The 17,865-nt window shown below is 42.5% G+C and overlaps 1 protein-coding gene across 1 annotated transcript in view; it reads left to right on the top strand.

Annotated features, from left to right (window-relative positions):
• Positions 1 to 1,033: 1,033 nt before the first annotated feature.
• The window catches only part of LOC123999614 (integrin alpha-3-like), a 36,699-nt gene continuing 19,867 nt past the window's right edge, over positions 1,034 to 17,865 (top strand). The window contains exon 1 of the mRNA XM_046305545.1: positions 1,034 to 1,472. Within this exon, the coding sequence (XP_046161501.1) occupies positions 1,273 to 1,472 (200 nt within the window). The 5' untranslated portion in view covers positions 1,034 to 1,272. The remainder of the gene's footprint in view (positions 1,473 to 17,865) is intronic.

Here is a 17,865-nt window from a genome sequence, read left to right as displayed (position 1 = left end):
AACGATAACCTGGCTTTGTGATTCTGAAACGAATTCTTGAACCCGTAACTCAGTCAGACATCATCATCAAAAGCATTCCTACGGGAAACCTCACAGAGAGAGAGATGTGCCTTGGGGGCATACACTGTCTACTACAAGCATTACTATGTGAAATTACATGGCATTCTTCTGAGAAAGATCAACATAATTAAGTCATATGGGAGTATTCCTTAATGACATCACAGAACTCTGCTCATACACTTTTCAACTACTATAGACAGTGAGAACAGTGTGTGTTGTTATAACAGTTGTTCAGCATTATTCAAAAGTTATCATACACTCCGTGTATCCAACTGCAAATGAACTGTATTGCAGAAGGTTAAAGGTTAAATGTTAAAGGTTAAAGGTCATGTTTACTTTTTTATTTAGCAATTTGTCTACCATCCATGATTATTCCAATCACCACTTTCTCCTTGGGGCACTATAGACACACTTACATATCACATTCTAAACTCCCACACGACTTGGAGATACACTGTCTAGACTAGAGAATAGGCCACTCTATGCTGTCTGGCAAGGATTCTCACAATGCATAATTGCAATTGCTCTATTGGTAGTCTGGAGCTGTCCAACCTGTACCGTAACACAGTAAATGTAAACCTGAGACACTCCAATTAATATGATACATTACGTTTCGTAGAGTGTGTATTCATTTGTGGATGGATGTCCATCATCCATTATGTATGATGTGTTACGATGTTGCAATTCGTACAATATGTTACGAATTTGCTAAATGTATGATGTGTTGTGAATTATGTGTTATGGGTTATGTAACTATACCAAACGTAACATATTATAATGATTTGAGTGTCCGGATTTTAAATGTACTTTGTAATGTCTAGTGTAAGAGACCAGGCTGAGCTGTCGTGCAGACAAGGTGCCTGCGCGCGCTCAATTTAATCTCGGTACAACCTCCCAATGATTTCATTTATGATGACCGCACTACACCCCGGAAGAATGACTAATGAGTGCACTGTACAGTGAGCACGTTTGAGGTTCAATCGGCCGTATGTGGTTGTATGTATTTGACGACAGAAGGGAGAGAGAACGGAGCGGAGAGAGAGAGAGAGAGAGAGAGAGGGAGGTAGGGTAGAGTTCGTTGAGGGCTGCTCAGTGCGCACGGTTATTTGACTTGAGAGAAAGATTCGAAAGTCATTTTTAAAAAAAATAATACAACAAAGTCTGCATTTGAACAACGGATGTTAGAGAAGAAAATATAATAAGGAATTCCACATGGCAATCTTTCAACTACTCCGGTTTTCTACGAATACCTACTATCTCCTGTTGCTTGTCCTGTTGTGTACAGTACATGTTCTTCAGGGGTTCAACCTGGATGTGCGGTTCCCTGTTGTCAAGGAAGGAAAGACCCCGGGAAGTCTCTTTGGGTTCTCGGTGGCGCTTCACAAACAGATGGTGGGAGAGAAAAGATACCTGTAAGTGTTGTCAAATGTTAGATTTGATCAATCTTGCTATTCTAGAATGTGCACAGGCAAGATAAAGGGAAATAATATGGCATTGCATCTGTGGATGTCAAACTACCTTTCAGTACTGTAACGGAAAACTGTAAATTATAGATGATTTTGGGTATTATCAACAGTAAAAGCAGCACACTGTAAATTATGGTGGATTGTGGGAAAATAATTGCTTTATTTTGAATGGTGCTGTAATTCCAGCCCACAGAAAACAGTACCATACATTATGCTGTGTAAACACTTAGCACCTAGCAGCCACCCTGCTTGCACATAGTCCTTGTGATTACAATAAAATACTGTGATTACGGTAGAATTTACATTTTTTACAGTATAATACAGTCAATTTTATGCCATTGTACTGTGTTGTTACACAGTACTTTATTTGATACTATATTTATATACCAGTAGGTGTACTGTAAAATGAAACAGAAATGTACTTTCCACTGAGCTACCTGTAAGTTATTGTCAAATTCCTGGCTGTCGCTTCTCTGTGATTTTAAGTTCAGCAACAAACACTTCAATCTGTTTAGCTCTGGAAAACTCTTATATGCAGGCCAAATGTCACATTAGGATCGCAAATGTCTACTGGAGTTTTACCAGGCTACAAACATTTTGAGGTTTGTACATTCATGCAATTTACAACATAAACAAGGGTACCATCATAAACACATTTGCACACAAAGGCCTAAGCATGCACATGCAACAAGAACCACAAAGACATGGTGCTGGGGATATAGTTTATCCCCATGCAAGGTGTGGATAAGGTTCATTCTGTTCAGTAAATGATTAATCTCCATGTCTCAACTACACAATAATCATGACTCACAGTCTGGCAGAGTAGGCTAGGCTCAACCAGCTCATGGAGGTGGGTGACCATTCATGATGGTACTTGTCTTGAGCAAGGAACAACAAATGTTTGCCAGTATTGGTCAGGCTTGGTGATAGTGTAGCTGGGGGCCATGCAAACTGATAGAAGTACACAGAGAACAAACATTTGTAACTAAGATATTTTTTTAAATGTTTTATTGCGGGTATTTGATATACATCTCCTTTGGGTGCCACCTGTCTTAAATGCCCCAATGGAACCACAAAACTTTTCATTAAACCTTTTGTGTCTTTATCTCCCCGGAGGGAAATGATTAGAGCTTCCCAATAAAAACACAGACTTTTCTTTGGTGGGCAAAAGCTGAACATCGGAATGCGTTCTCTGACCTAGAAGAACATCAAATCAAATCGAACATGATTTGTTCACATGCGCCGAATACAACAAGTGTAGACCTTACCGTGAAATGCTTACTTACAAGCCCTTAACCAACAGTGCAGTTCAAGAAGAGTTAAGAAAATATTTACCAAATAAACTAAAGTAAAAAAAATGTAAAAGAATAAAAAGTAACACAATAACATAACAATAACAAGGCTACATACAGGGGGTACCGGTACCGAGTCAGTGTGTGGGGATACAGGTTAGTTGAGGTAATTTGTACATGTAGGTAGGGGTAAAGTGACTATGTATAAATAATTGACAGTGAGTAGCAGCAGTGTAGAAAACAAATGGAGGGGGTGTAAATAGTCCGGTGGCTATTTGATGTATTGTTTGGCTTGGGGGTAGAAGCTGTTAAGGAGCCTTTTGGTCCGGTACCGCTTGCCGTGCGGTAGCAGAGAAAACAGTCTATGACTTGTGTGATTGGAGTCTCTGACACTTTTATGGGCTTTCCTCTGACACTGCCTATTATATAGGTCCTGGATGGCAGGAAGCTAGGCCCCAGTGATGTACTGGGCCGCACACCCTACCCTCTGTAGACCCTTATGGCCAGATGCCGAGCAGTTTCCATACCAGGCGGTGAAGCAACTGGTCAGGATACTCTCGATGGTGCAGCTGTAGAACTTTTAGAGGAAATCTGGGGACCCATGCCACATCTTTTCAGTCTCCTGAGGGGGGAAAGGTTTTGTGTGTGCCCTCTTCTTGGTGTGTTTGGACCATGATAATTCATTAGTGATATGGACATCAAGGAACTTGAAACTCTCGACCCACTCCACTACAGCCCTGTCGATGTTAATGGGGGCCTGTTCGGCCCGCCTTTTCCTGTAGTCCACGATCAGCTCCTTTGTCTTGCTCACATTGAGGGACAGGTTGTTGTCCTGGCACCACGCTGCCAGTTTTTTTTAACCTCCTCCCTATAGGCCGTCTCATCGTTGTCGGTGATCAGGCCAACGTTAGCCAACTCAATGATGGTGTTGGAGTCGTGTTTGGCCACACAGTCATGGGTGAACAGGGTGTACAGTAGGAGACAAAGTACATACCCCTGACTGGCCCTCATGTTGAGGATCAGCGTGACAGACGTGTTGATGCCTACCCTTACCACCTGGGGGCGGCCCGTCAGGAAATCCAGGATCCAGTTGCAGAGGGAGGTGTTTAGTCCCAGGGTCCTTAGCTTAGTGATGAGCTTCGTGGGCCATATGATGTTGAATGCTGAGCTGTAGTCAATGAACAGCATTCTCACATAGGTGTTCCTTTTGTCCACGTGGGAAAGGGCAGTGTGGAGTGTGATTGAGATTGTGTCATCTGTGGGTCTAAGGTATCCGGGAGGATGCTGTGGATGTGAGCCATTACCAGCCTTTCAAAGCACAGCATGGCTTCCAACGTGAGTGCTACAGGGCGGTAATCATTTAGGCAGGTTACCTTCGCTTCCTTGGGGACTATGGTGGTCTGGGCACCTCGCGTCTGGGTTTCCCTTTGCAGTCTGTAATAGTTTTCAAGCCATGCCCCATCCAACAAGCGTCAGAGCCGGTAAGTAGGATTCAATCTTAATCCTGTATTGACGCTTTGCTTGTTTGATGGTTGGCATAACAGGATTTCTTATAAGAGTCCAGATTAGTGTCCTGCTCCTTGAAGCGGCAGCTCTAGCTTTTAGCTCGATGAGGATGTTGCCAGTAATCTATGACTTCTGGTTGGGATATGTACGTACGGTCACTGTGGGGACAACGTTGTCAATGCACTTATTGATGAAGCCAATGACTGAGGTGGTATGCTCTTCAATGCCATTGGATGAATCCCGGAACATATTCCAGTCTGTGCTATCAAAACAGTCCTGTAGCTTAGCATCCGTGTCATCTGACCACTTCTGTATTGAGCGAGTCACTGGTACTTCCTGCTTTAGTTTTTGCTTGGAATCAGGAGGATAGAATTATGGTCAGATTTGCCAAATGGAGGGTGGGGGACAGCTTTGTATGCATGTCTGTGTGTGGAGTAAAGGTGATCTAGAGTTGTTTTCCTCTGGTTGCACATGTGACATGCTGGTAAAACATTTGGTAAAACTGATTTAAGTTGGCCTGCATTAAAGTCCCCGGCCACTAGGAGCGCCGCTTCTGGATGAGCATTTTCTTGTTTACTTATGGCCTTATAGAGTTACTTGAGTGTGGTCTTAGTGCCAGCATCGGTGGTGGTAAATAGACAGCTACAAATAATTTAGATGAGAACTCTCTTGGTAGATAGTGTGGTCTACAGCTACAGATAAGGTACTCTACCTCAGGCGAGAAATACCTTGAGACTTCATTAATATTAGGTATTGCGACACCAGCCGTTATTGACAAAAAGACACACACCCACCCCTCATCTTACCAACCTTACCAGATTTTTCTCTGTTCTGCCGATGCATGGAAAATCCCGCCAGCTCAATATGATTTGTGTTGTCCTTCAGCCACGACTCAGTAAAACACAAGAAATTACAGATTTTATTGCCCCGTTGGTAGGATAATCGTAATCGTAGGTCATCAATTTTATTTTCCAATGATTGCAAGTAGAACGGATGACAGTGGGAGTTTACTCACTTGCCTCCGGATTCTCAGAAGGCAGCCCGATCTGCGCCCTCTAATCCTCCATCTTTTCTTCACCCAAATTATGGGGATTTGGGCTTGTTCCCAAGAAAGCAGTATATCCTTCTCGTCGGACACGTTAAAGGAGAAAGCTTCTTCCAGTTTGTGGTGAGTAATCGCTGTTCTGATGTCCAGAAGTTATTTTCAGTCATAAGAGACGGTAGCAGCAACATTATGTACAAAATTTGTTTAAAAAAGAAAAATTACAAACAAAAAAAATAACAAAATAGCACAATTGGTTAGGAGCATGTAAAACGTCAGACATCCGCTTCGGTGCCATCTTATCAAAGAGGCTTTCAGCCAAATATAAAAGAGTGGCACCACAAGACTCTGTTAGCCTGCTGAGCTAAAGCCTGGACGTCTTCAGGCCTCAGCCACAGGCAAGGTCACAAATCACGTGATCTTATTCCACCGGACCATCTCCGTTACACACATAGTGGGTTATGCCCTATCCTGGTCATGGGCAGCTACTCCCCAAGTGTGTCACCTCATCATCCAATAGTCCAGTATAGAATTGTTTTTCTTCCCTCCGACCCATTAACCAGCTCTCCCAGTCCTTCCAGCTCTGATTTAGCTGGGCATTTAATTGGAGAGTCCCTCCCGAGCTGGATTGCAGCTCTCTTAAGGACCTAGGTGGAAGATGACAAAGGTTAAGAAAACAGAATTGTAATATCCCATAACTGTTTGCGAAAATGCATTTGTTTGTTTTCTAAGGCTGCCACATGGAATTATTACATTGTCTTAACCTTGTCATCTTCAACCTAGTTAAGGATGAGTAATTATAGGCTTCCTGGGAGATTGTCCCCCGTCCTCCACAAGCCACCAATCACCTTTAATGGCCCACAAAGTTCCGCTGAGACCTGAGAGTGGACAAGACAATGTGTCATGTATTTTTTTATGTCAATTTCTTTGCTGTTTCTGTGGAATCAATGGGCTGGTACAAACCGGATGCCCTTGTAGTGACATCAATACATGTTAAACGTTCCTTCATTTATTTGACCATTGTTTGAGTGGCCAGAGTGTGGTCAAGGAGAGAGTTGAAGTGAGAGTGCCACACCTGTGCACGCAGACACACACACACACGCGCACACACACACACACACACACACACACACACACACACACACACACACACACACACACACACACACACACACACACACACACACACACACACACACACACACACACACACACACACACACACACACACACACACACACACACACACACACACACACACACACACACACACGCACACACACTATCTCACTCACTCTCTCTCTCTTTTACTCACTTGCATGCTTACTTTATTTCACACATTTAGAAAACCCTACACAGCCTTGCCCACAACATGAGCCTACTGAGTCACACAAATAAGCACATTTACTTAAAATGCAGACACTGTTACTGTTCAAATGCATATCCAAATTGCTCCCAGCACTCAGACAATTGCCTCTTGTATAATTCCCCTGGGAAGATGCCTGCTCTCGGCTTTAGCAATCCTCCACTTTGTCCTCTGGCTGGTTGCAGTAATAGTGGCAGGAGGAGATGCTTAGCTAAGGCTGTTCTGCTGTAGCCCCAACAGGCCTGGTGGTTGGCTCAAAATGCCAGCCCTTCACTCCCTCGGGGTGGATGGCATGCCACGGATTACACAATAGGGGCATGTCATGCAACAGGCCTGCAGGTCTTACATACAGGCTGTTTTCTTTTTATTACAATGGGATCTGATGCTGGGCATAACACAATCCTGTTTTGATTGAAAGGCCCGACATCAGCGCTGTAGGGAAAATGTGGTGAGTCCCAAGATTGAACATCTCGAGCTCTGTGTAGTACGTCCAATATGAGGTCAAACATAATGGGAAAGGGCAGGTAGTTTTACCTAACATCATCCGCAGGATTTTGTTGTGCGCTTGAATCGAGGTAGAATCACATGTAGGACTCTGTATCTTTTATTGTGTCTATCTGTATGTGTGTTTTATGTGCGTAATGTCTTGTTACGAGGCCTTAACTAAACTGTAAAGCAGGGCACAACTACGTAACCACTCTGTATAGTATACTGTAGGCCTGTGTATGTGAACACTACCCACACAATCCTGACCATTTGACTTAGGATCTCCCAGTTGACACAGACACAAAGCATGTCCCAAAATGTGGGCAAACTATTTAATTATAGGCCGCACGCACGTATCTTCCTCAAAATTACTCATAAAAGGAGGGCTGTGGATAGATTTCAGTCAAAGTAGGAGGTTTGTTAAAGGGACATTTTCAAAATGTTTCAACTTCATATTCATCATCTCCAGCACCACCCCAACATCAACATATGTGGAAATGCCACGTTTCTTTGTTTTGTAGTAAAAAAAAAAAGAGAGGACGATTTGTGTTTCCAATGACTTCATCAACCAGTTAGTAGACAATTAGTTAAAATCAATTAGTTAAAATCACGATGCACACAGAAGGATGTCATTGGAAACACTTATTCCCCCCCCCCCCACAAACATAGGAACCAGCCATTTTCACACATGTTGAAGCTGGAGATTATAAATATGAAGTTGAAAAAGTGTGAAGTAAGTCAGAAACTATTTGTTTGTTGTGTTTCCTCAGTTGTGGGGTGTCTTCAGCAAAGCCTCAGTGGGTGATCAGACTGTGCCAAGTTAAGTCATTTGGAAAAACATCTCAGTCATATTAACATTTCATTATGGTGTCGGGCTGAACCAGTAAACACAATGCACGGGCCGGGCCGTATGCAATTCATTCCGATTTCGTAGAATATGATGTTAGCTCATGTCCCAAACACGCACCCCCCTCAAAATGTTGCATTTATGTCGATATTCATCTTAGGTTGAACTTGTCAGTGATTTATTTTATTGCTCTCATCCTGTCATTTTAGTTATTTACCTCTGACTCTCAGAGTCTTTCACGAGTTCATAGCAGCAACATGCTTATTGTTAACCAGATGTGATGAGCTGTTGTTGTCGTTTAGGTCTTGTCCCCTCCACACATTCTTGTGTAGTTGCCCATGCCATCTGTGGAACACACCGGAAGGTGGTTTCAGACACGACGTAACATAATGACCGTAGTCGAGTAGCCCTTTAAAGAGAAGTGTCTTATAATATTCAGACGAGATATGGGGAACGGAAAATGTGCAGCTCTTCATGTGATAGGCCATCTAAGGGCAGGAGTCTGTCCTGGTCAGGTCATGTTGTCAGGAAAATGACCCTAGCCTTAATGGTGTCCTCCCTGTATTGTGTGACTGTGGCTGGAGGTTATGATGGTATTATGTGGCCTGGATAGATGGGTCTGTCTGAAGGCTTCCTGGTTGCTGGTCCAGGAAGGAGGAAGAGTCTTGACTGGGTTCCTGTTGTATGGTCCCCTAGGAAAAGGCTGTTCAGTGTCTGCAGAGAAGACATGAGAACACATGGCCTGGGGGCTATTATTGTTTGGGCCAGGAGGTTTTTCCTGACCATATGACCTCACCGAGAGAAACTACTGTCCAGTTTCCTGGTCGGTTTCCTGGTCTGGTTGCTTTGTGTAACCCCGGCCAAAACACAGATCTGAGTTCGACTTTTGGCAACCCAATGGTTCTGAGGCAGCACTTGCGGGTTATTTCTTCATAGAGCTGCTGTTGCATAGCCCTATGGGTTTGGTGTGGTTGATTTGGGGAGGTTGGGTGGGGTTCAGAGGGTTTTGTTGGGGATGTGCAGGGTATGTCCTCGGAGACGAGGCACAACACAGCCTGGAGAAGCTTGTATAAAGCACAGAAATCTGGATCTTACTGCAGTAGATGGGAATGAAATCGTGAGTGCACTGAGAAGTAAGGCTTGCATTCAATTTGACCGGTCTAGCAAAGCCGGGGTCTGCCAAGTAGTTCTTAATAGAGAGAACTGAGGCAATACATTGGTAACCCAATTATTTCTCTTACAAAGGTCACTTACTGTACAGGGAAATTACAGTTATACCCCTACACTTCATCGTTTGTATATATTTGTGTTCAAATGTGTGTGTGTGTGTGTGTGTGTGTGTGTGTGTGTGTGTGTGTGTGTGTGTGTGTGTGTGTGTGTGTGTGTGTGTGTGTGTGTGTGTGTGTGTGTGTGTGTGTGTGTGTGTGTGTGTGTGTGTGTGTGTGTGTGTGTGTGTGTGTGTGTGTCCTGTCCGTGTTATTAATTGTCATATGATCTGTAGGCCCAAGGGACTGAAGAAGTGTTATACTTCATGCACAAACTATTTCCCAAATCTCTCTTTGAGTACCCTCAGCCACTCCATGTATTTTATGTATTCCAGACCACCTAGCACACCTGATTCAACTGATGAAAGGCTTGGTGATTAGTTGTGGATTAGATCAGGTGTGCTAGTAATGGCTTTCATCAAATAAGTGGAATGGCTGGGAGTACTCAGCGAGATTTCCTCATTAGGCGATCTATCAGACAGCTCCAGGAGCTAGTTGGTTCTCTGAATCAATAAGCTGATCGATAGTGTCGTCCCCACACAGGCTCCGACTGGAATGCAGCTCTAATTAGATAAGATCAGTTCTGACGACTTACACGCCGGTCTCAGATCTGTGTTGGATTCAAGTCAAGTGACACACAGCAACTCTTGTCTTACAAGAGGGTTATACAGTGTTAGCGGTTTCTCCAATATTATTTACTCAGTCACCAGGTGATGGACTTACTCTCTTACGCCAGGATACTGGTATGTCCCCTTCCCTCTTTCTTCCAATATCATAGTGATTCAATTGGATATCCAACAAAAATCAGAGAGATTTGCTAGAAATTGCTCCACCATTTCCCGGTTGCTAAAATGAGAATAGTTAGCCTATTTTCAGTTTATTTGACAGAACAAGCAAGTATAGTGTAGAGAATAAAAAATAAACCGCTGTGAAATATATTTTCCATAACCCAAAATACTGTATTTTCAGCTGTTTGAAGCTGGTGTACAAAACCGAAAGTAAAATATGCAAAAATAAACTTAAGAACGGGAAGCATAGAAATAGCGCACCTAGTCTAAGAAGCGGTAGAGCTGTTCTTTCTTTTAATGAGAATGACAGACCTATAGCACACATTTCTATATGAATTTGGTCGGTTTGCCCAAAAAGTGACATATTGCAGCTTTAAAGACTAGCTAAGAGAGAAGTAAGACACCCTAGAGCTGGTTCTTCCCTTCAAGGAAAGCTGCTGGTGTCTGGCCCCTTTTTATGGCGGGTTAAGCTGACCTGAAGTACTGTAGGAATTCGAGCAGTCAAATCAACCCTCAGATGAATGTGTCGAGGCATTAATAATGCGTTTAGAATACCTCATGATGCAACAGGGAACCATCAGGGCAAAGGGTAATACTGTGCTTGGCTCAGATCCAGCTGCTTCAACATCTCTATCCCTGTAAAGAGATGATGAGAACTTAACTGGTTCAAGCCATTCAATAGAAAGAGGCTACAGCAGCTATTGTGTCAGCTTTTGTATCCCGGCAAAACATTTGGTTGAAAGAGGTACAGTACTAACGACAGTAAGGCAACATTGTTTTTGTTTCCTAAAACCCTCCATTTGCTACAGGGGTTTACCACCTGTTTTAATGAAAGATAAGGAATGGTTGCGAAATATGTGTTGTATTCATTAGCACATGGTGTTAACCTGTTTTTTTATATGTATATATATTATTTATTAATCAATTTCTACCTGTTTTTATTTAAAACAATATTTTTTTATTAATACACTTAATTAATTAAAATGATAAACAGCTGTTATAGCTGTGGAATGAATTTTGTGTCTATTGTAGTTTGATATTTAAGTTATAATGCACTCAAGGTCGGTGTTTGAAGGATATACTGGCACGGGTGTTCATAGGCCCGAGATGAAGTCAAGGGCTCGAAAACCGTGCTAATATATCCCCTAAACACCGGCTTCGAGGACATTATCACTTTTTTTTCTCACCTAGAACAGGTTACCAACATATTCAAATAATGATTGACATATTTTCATTAACTTTATTTTGATTAATTTATTCATACTATTTAATCCTTCCACAAGATATAGTGCCGACACAAATCTAGGGTTGCTATCCAAGCCGGCTGGTCATTCTTTATATCGGTTCGGTTGCTAGAGACGCAACCCAGTTGTTCAGTCGTTTTGTTCTGTATCTATGGACGCGACCCAGTCTTTCATTCTAAATGTTCCATTGCCATACTGGCTGGCAACGTTCGTATCCGTTGCTTGCTAGCTAGCCAACTACGGCTAACTTACAGTCACGTCAAAAAGCTGCCAGACTAACAACAAAGTAGCAGCATTTGCATTTAAGTGTTGTCTGTTGACATTTATTTCGATACATCCATAACAATGAGCTAATGAAGCACGTTTTCGCCTGGCATAGAAAATGTGCTCCCTCGTCAGGACACTGTTGTTCAGAGGAGATAGCCAACAACACAGCTAACACAATCACTTCAAACTGAAGCTGGAAAGACTGCAAATAGCTGCACTTCGGTTCATTTGACCTTTTTTCAATTTACATTTCTTTGTATATATCCATAAAAATTATGCCAGCTGATTCTACTGGCTGAGAAACACTGCCTGCCGCTGTCTCTCGTCCCGACTCATGACATGTTCATTACTATGGGACAGCTGGAGAAAGAATTTGAATATTGAAACGATGTTGCAAATGTTGGAGAGACAGACAAAGTCTAAAAGAAATGGGAAATCATGTCTAGATGCTTTTCGTAGTGGAGATCGAGTTTATAAATTGCTTGGCTGGGCTGATGAGACAGTGGATTGCGCAGTCAGGTGGAACAGAGTAAATAGACATTTTAATATCATAGATTTAGCCGGTGGTAACTTGAGGAATAGACACCGGCTGGAATGCGGTTTTAACCAATCAGCATTCAGGATTACACCTACCCGTTGTATAACATAGCATATACCGTAAGTGCACCATTTGTCTTAGCGCTTTGTGTCTTGAAGTTCAACTCCCTTGTACTGATACTGAACAGTACTTAAGCCTGCTTCATCGGTACTTCAGTCGTGATAAAGCTTTCTAATTCAGTGACCATTGAGACCCTCGTCTGAACTGGACAAGAGTTGACATGCAGGTCAATGGAGGGTCTTTGAGAACCTTAAACACATTATGGGAGCTGAGCCTCTCTCTCTCTCTCCTCGCCTTTATTCCACCTAATTGAATGAGCTTTTAATGGAAATCCATACGTAAACCCCCACGCCATATCAATTAACTGCACCGTCTGACCCAGATGAAAAGTACATGTGTTGTGGTCCATCCCTCTAATAATCTGCTGTAAAATTGGCAGAGTGAATTTGGCTGATGGAATACGGTCTGTTTTAATTCAGGACTGGGAAGTAGCTTATACATCCCGTGTGTAGGCTGGTAGACTGCTGTGTTTTTGGTTTAACAATGTCACTGCTCTCCCACAAGTCTATCACCAATGGACCACTCCATGTAAAATATTCTTGCCTGTATACATTTGTGTTAGGACCAGTTGGACTCAAATGACAGATTTCTCAAGTCAGTGTAACCCACAAATCTCTAATATCTCTTTAAGGACATGTTTTATACATATAGGATTATAAGAATTATCATCACTAGATTCAAAGACATACAAAAATGAACGCATAGACCAATACCATTTTAAAAAAAAACAACTTTTGCCATCTAAAATGATGTCCATGTTAAAGTTGTGGTGGTTTAAGTCAGGGACATACCATTATGCTTACATGTTACCAGTGCTGTCATGTCAGGAAGTGCAGAGGAGGAAATCCCTTGGGTCCTTGACCCCAGGGGATGTGAATGGAAGTGATTTACTCACAGAATGAAAGGGTTCCCTGTAGCCTGATTACGATTGGGTGATTGAAATACTTGTCCTTCAACGACTTCCTTTTCAATGGGTGATATTACTAATGCTAGCGTCAGCAGTCCTATTCTCTGTTTCACTTAATTGGTTGGTCTCAATGTGGAGCGATTTGACAACTCTTTTGCTCATGCTTATCTATACATTTGAGACAAAACCAAATCCATACTTGCATGGTGTTGAATTCAACCCATATTTGTCTTGTGTTTTAAGGTACCAGATCATTTCTCTAAAGTATAACATAGTAATTACAGCAACGAACATTTAAAACGGCTGACAGTGTTGACATCAATTAACGGGCTAATGTTCCCAAGTGGTGTGGTACTACACTTGAACCTGCTTTGGTCGGGTTGAGGTGGGCTGTTTGTAACATCGCTGTGTCAGTTGCTAATGAGAGGCTGATGCATGTTAAAGGGACAGTTCACCTGTTTTTAAATTCACATGTATTATTTCCAGCACCATACCAGTGTCTACCTTCCAATATGGGGATAAAAAGTGCCCGTTTAATGCTCTGTGGGGGAACTGGACAGATTCGAAACATCACTCCAGGAAGCACCTGTCAAGTTAGGCTTCCGGCCCAAACTGCACCCTGGTCAAAAGTAGTGCGCTATATATAGGGAATAGGGTGCCATTTGGGACTTATTATAGTAACTCAAGAGGATGGACAGGGCTCCGGCTCTGAGTGTTATAGGAAGCAGACATTTCGTGGTCGGTTTTGCTGTATCAACCAGAACAGACAGAAAGGGACATAACTCATTGAAATGTCTGACCTTGTTTGACTGTCTGCTGTGGGAGTAAAGATTCTTCACGTTCTCCCTGTTTCAAAGGCTCCTTTTTCATGGCCTCGGTGGTCGCGTTCACTGTATCAACCGCAACAGAGAGAACGGGAGATAGTAAGTCATACAGTTGGCTGATGTTGCTTGACTAGTAGGCAATATGTTTACTGTCAGGGGGAAATATTCCAGGTTGCCTTTACAAAAAGGGATTTCTAACCTCAGGGGTCTATTAAAAATAATGGTTCAATAAAAAAGATTCTTGACATTCTCCCTTTACAGAGAGGCTCCCGAGTCCTCCAGTTTGTCGGTTCCTAAATTTAAGGGGAAATTGGATCTGGCGAGTCCTCCCGAGCTTTCTTTCCAACATGACATAACTGAACGTGAGAGACACACCGCCCCTTATTACGAAACCCAGGTGGGGAGTTCAAAGGTTGTATTTGGCATGCCATGTTTTATTCCAGACTTCCACAGCAGTCAAAACTTTTACACACTCCCTTCCACTGTCGGTGTCGCGGACATAAAAAGGTTCCGGTGGAGGAGTAATGTGACCCCCGGAAACTTTTTAAGTCAAGGAAAGCTTTATACCCACACTCTCAGCCCTCTTGTCCTGCAGACAAATCACCCATTTCCTTCATAGTAAGTAACCCATTCTTTCCGGTCTTGGCTGTAGTCTGTAACAGACCTGGGTACTATTTGAAATCGTTTCAAATACTTTAGCTGTACTTGATTGAGCTTGCCCCTTTGCCATGGAAACAATAGAAAAGTCCCTAAATTGCAAATCCCTTCCATATGGCTCTCCAGGAAGACTTACGTAAAAGCACTCTCAAGTAATCAATAGATTTCAAATAGTATTTGAACCCAGTTCTGGACTGTAATAGGGTATCCTGTCCTGTCCCACAGCACCATGACGATGACTTCCCCATATGGTGGTTGAAAGAAATAAAACGTTTTTTTATTTATTTTTAGCTCATGTTACTTTGGTGGACTGCTAATCAGATACCGGTATGTGTTTTTTTAGTGGTCTCTTTGTGCTCCTATATCACACCTGGTCTGTACTTCTGTGCTCGCTGTTATTGTCTACTCATTATTAGGCCTATTCATTGTATTCGCGTATGGTGTGATGATCGTTTCATTGATTCATCCGTTCAAACGTAGCCTACAGCCTGCTAAGATTTAAATCATGATTTATTTCTGAGCATCGGACAATTCATCGTGTCCTGTCTTTGCGTGAAGTCTAGTCTTGACAGTCCACTCCAGTGTTTCTCTGTTTCTCTGGACAATAGCCAAGTCCAGGGTCGGGTTAGCTGACACTTTGATGTGATAAATTCCAGACGGTCAACACAAGGGGCAGAGTTAGTGGAGTTACTTCCATGAACACTGCTGTACCTGCTGTTGATTTTGACAGCTCTGTGAGAGACCTGAGCTACTTCACACCACGCGATTTAGTCACCATGTGGCTTGTTGATTTTGTGCACTCAAGATACCTAGCTATGACATTTTGATTTACCGTCATCTGAGGAGAGACTGATTTCATAATTGTTTTAATACTATGAATTACAGGATAATACAATGATAACACAAGTATGTACTATTATTTAGTCCCCCCCCCCCCAATTCTGTCTCCTTCCATGCCTTGAAGTAAAACAGCCAACTAGTGATTCATCATGTTTACAGGTTCATCAGACACCACCTATAGATCTGACAGACTAAACATGCTTATTTAAAAAGTCGCTTAAAACAACAAGGTAAGGGGTCAGGTCATTAATGGTCTTTATTGTTAGATAGTATTTAAAATGACCTTAGGGCTAAAACATCCTTGGCATCTACATTTCTAGGGATTTCTCTTTGTGTGTGAGTGTGTGCATCATGACAGACAGACAGAGGCATATAGTCAGGTTAATGGTTCTGACCGGGAGTAGTATTTGTTTTCAAGAGAGTCGATTCCGACACCAGGTAATTCCACATAATGAATGAGATATACACGTCTGGCTTGTGTTTCACTCTGGACTCCAGCCGCGTCTGCTGTCCGACTTGATTTAGTCTGTCTATTAGTTAACACACGGGTTCTGAAGACGCCTCGGCTGGTTTAGGCCTCTGCTTACCGTGGCTGCTCGATACTGTAACCTAATCACGCGTCTTGTCTCTTTTTCCTCCATTTTATGTTTTTGTACCCGTGCATGCAAAGTCGCTGAATAAACAGACAAAAGGAGGATTGCATGAAATGTGAATGATTACTGTTTTAAATGTTTTAATAAACGTACACTTGGAAAGTATACTTCTTTCTTATTTTATTTTTTGTGCGTGTGAAAAAATGTACTGTTTTTGTACTGTTTTTATATGAATCAAGTACGTTTTCCATTTTTTGGGGGGGCACGGATTCTCTCTCTGTATTGCCTCAAAATATCAACACGTCCGTCTTCAAAGCATACCCTGTTTCTTCCAACATCATTTGGATGAGGCTTGATTCAGCTTGATGGCAAAACGGGCAGAAGACCTCGTCTTGTCCTTGAAGGCTGTGCGACACACTGTGTTGCTGGAAACACCGCTGTGTGCTTCCTGTGTACGTGAGGGTCTGCGAAAGCTTACAGCAGCATCTCTCTGAAGTTCGGACTGATGTCATTTTCACTGCCACTTAACTTTCCATTCCCCTCCCGTGATGTGATGGGTGTGTGGTATATTATATTATTATTATTATTATTGGTATCTCTGTTCCGTTTGCGGAGACCAAACTGGACATGACATGTCATCGTGTTTTTACTTCAACATTTGCGACTGCAGCACTCTGTGTTCCTTAATAAAAATTCCATGTGCATTTTTGATTACTTTCTAATACGTACATTTACATTCTTTAAGAATCTCTGTGAGGGTCAAGATATAATTCTTTATTCATGTGGGAAGCCATGTAAACCAGTTGCTGTTTTTAGATGTTTTTTTCTCCTTCTGTGAAACAGATTGATCTTGATCTCGTGTCTTCAACCGTGTTGCTCTGTGCAGGAAACACTGAATACACTGGAATGCCTAAAGAAGCCAATCCTGTTGATTGTGCTGAATGTCTTTAGATGTGGCCCTACACGTTGACAGAAAGGTGCTATGTTTAGTCTCATGTGGATGCATTTCGTGCCAGGGGACAATATGGTGATCAGCGTCCGTGTTGTCTCTCTCTACGGGCAGTTTCACTTCCTTCTCTCTGTCAGGCCTAGCTGTCGCCCGACGACCGTGCAGCAGGTTCCCGGAGCTTATCGCCATGGTGATCTTATATTGCATTGTGTATTCAGGCCACCCTCATGTTGCCAGTTGTTTAGCTACACTTTCAAAGCCAGGCCTCAGTTTTCTCCCTCACAGGAAATATATATAACCCATGCCTTTTTCCCCAAAAGCCCTGTTTGAAAAGACCAGGTCACATAAGTTAGCGAATGCTAGTGCTAACATTTTGTTGACAACTTAGTTATCGGACTACTCTGTGAGGGAGGTGACACAACAGCCATGTTGATGATACAGTACATTACCATCCATCAATCTTGGACATTCACTATTTCACAGCAAACTGACAAAGCGTTAAATCGTCAAGTCCAATCTAAATACTTCATCCACCTGGCTATAGTCCTGGTATTCACCACAGAATAAAGTAAAACAAGTTCCAGTATGTCCTAGGAGGTCATCGGACACATCCTGTCTCAGGTGTCGTGGTCTGTTGTACTGTGTGTGCCAGGGCACTGGGCCAGTATGGGAGAGGAAATGACTCACTCTACCAGCTAGCTACATTATTCCTTTTTGCAATGCTTCCTCTGTTCTCTCTATTACTTATTAAACCACTAGTTCTCTTGATTTCCAAGAAGTGGGTTGCTCAATTTTAGGAGCAGCTTTG

This window comes from Oncorhynchus gorbuscha, linkage group LG16 (assembly GCF_021184085.1).
Source record: "Oncorhynchus gorbuscha isolate QuinsamMale2020 ecotype Even-year linkage group LG16, OgorEven_v1.0, whole genome shotgun sequence".
NCBI lineage: Eukaryota > Metazoa > Chordata > Actinopteri > Salmoniformes > Salmonidae > Oncorhynchus > Oncorhynchus gorbuscha.
Note: the sequence above shows the minus strand (reverse complement) of the source record. Positions and strands in the feature narration are given on the sequence as shown.